The sequence below is a fragment of the Pygocentrus nattereri genome, chromosome 17, assembly GCF_015220715.1.
Source record: "Pygocentrus nattereri isolate fPygNat1 chromosome 17, fPygNat1.pri, whole genome shotgun sequence".
Taxonomy (NCBI): domain Eukaryota; kingdom Metazoa; phylum Chordata; class Actinopteri; order Characiformes; family Serrasalmidae; genus Pygocentrus; species Pygocentrus nattereri.
The window spans coordinates 28,964,227-28,965,639 of record NC_051227.1 but is presented as its reverse complement, the minus strand read 5'-3'; the positions used below and the strand labels follow the sequence as shown (position 1 = coordinate 28,965,639).

Below are 1,413 nucleotides of genomic sequence, written 5' to 3'. Positions count from 1 at the left end.
TAAATATCATTACTTACAAAGTTACGTCTATGTAAAGAATGATGAGTTTGCATCAATCTATATATATATAAAAATCATATAAAAGAATATAATTCAAATGTTATGGAACAACAGATAATATTGGCATTAGTTAGAGTTGTAGTAGTGTTTCCACCAATAAACTAGAATATCTATAAAGATCCAATCCATCATCTGTGATTACTGAAAGCTGTAAAAACCTGACTTTCTTGAAACCATGGTAATGAGCAGCATCCAAGATCTTCCTGCAGAAAATATTTCTTTCACGGTTTTCAAACTGAATGGTTTCTATTCTTTGGGAGAATGGCGGCGCTTTCTATTCATCCCATATTTCTTTATGCTTTTATTGTCTACAACCTCAAACTCTGTTCTGATATATTTAATTATCACCCAGAGAGCTCTGCACTCTCCAATGTTTGTATTAATTGGTCTAATGTCTGTTGTGGATTTGTTTATGCCAATATTTTTTGTACCAAATATGCTGCTCAGCTTTTTATTTGACTGGAATCAGATTTCACTGGTGGACTGTTTAATACAAATATTTTGTGTTCAGTATGTTGGTGCATATCAGTCTACTTTACTGCTGTGGATGGCTCTGGATCGGTTCTTTGCTATATGCAGACCTCTTTCTTATCACAACTATATGCAAATGCCAAACTTTCTAAAGTTTATTATTGCCCCAATACTTAGAAATACATTCTTAAATGTTTCAATGGTTTCTTTGGCTGGAAAGCTAAATTTTTGTATGAAAAATGAGATGGATCACTGTTTTTGTGAACACATGGGGTTGGTTCAGCTTGCATGTGGAGATACTTCTGTCAATAACTTAGTTGGACTTTCAACTGCTCTTCTAATAGCAACTACAGATTTTGTTTTTATTACTATTTCTTATGTAATAATATTTGCTTCTGTAATGAAATCAGGGAAGTCCAGCATGAAGGCCATCAACACTTGCATAACACATATAATCATCATCACATTTAGTTTAGTATTTGCCTTGATGGCTTTTTTGTCTTATAGAATTAAAAATAATTTTTCTCCAAGCAGCCGTATTTTCATTAGTACAATGTATGCACTTTTTCCAAGCTGTTTCAACCCAATTATTTATGGAATAAGAACAAAAGAAATAAGGCAGCAGTTGTTAAAATTCTTTAACCATGTGAAAGTCTTACCACATTAATTCTGCCATGTACACTGAAGCACTGTTACTTAAACCTGTTAAGAAGCTGCATGTTAAATACTGCATGAATAGCTAGTATTGTGCACTTAGGTTTAGACTGTGTTTTGTCAATATACACTCACCAGCCACTTTATTAGGTACTGTTCAATTGCTTGTTAACACAAATAGCTGATCATGTAGAGGTGGTCAAGACAACTTGCTGAAGTGCAAACCGA

The 1,413-nt window shown here is 33.4% G+C and overlaps 1 protein-coding gene across 1 annotated transcript; it reads left to right on the top strand.

The window, feature by feature from the left end:
* The first annotated feature begins 235 nt into the window (after window positions 1-235).
* Window positions 236-1,198, top strand: LOC119265808 (olfactory receptor 52K1-like). Its single transcript, XM_037546894.1, has one exon. The coding sequence runs from the start codon at window positions 236-238 to the stop codon at window positions 1,196-1,198; it is 963 nt and encodes a 320-aa protein (XP_037402791.1).
* The last annotated feature ends 215 nt before the right edge of the window (window positions 1,199-1,413 follow it).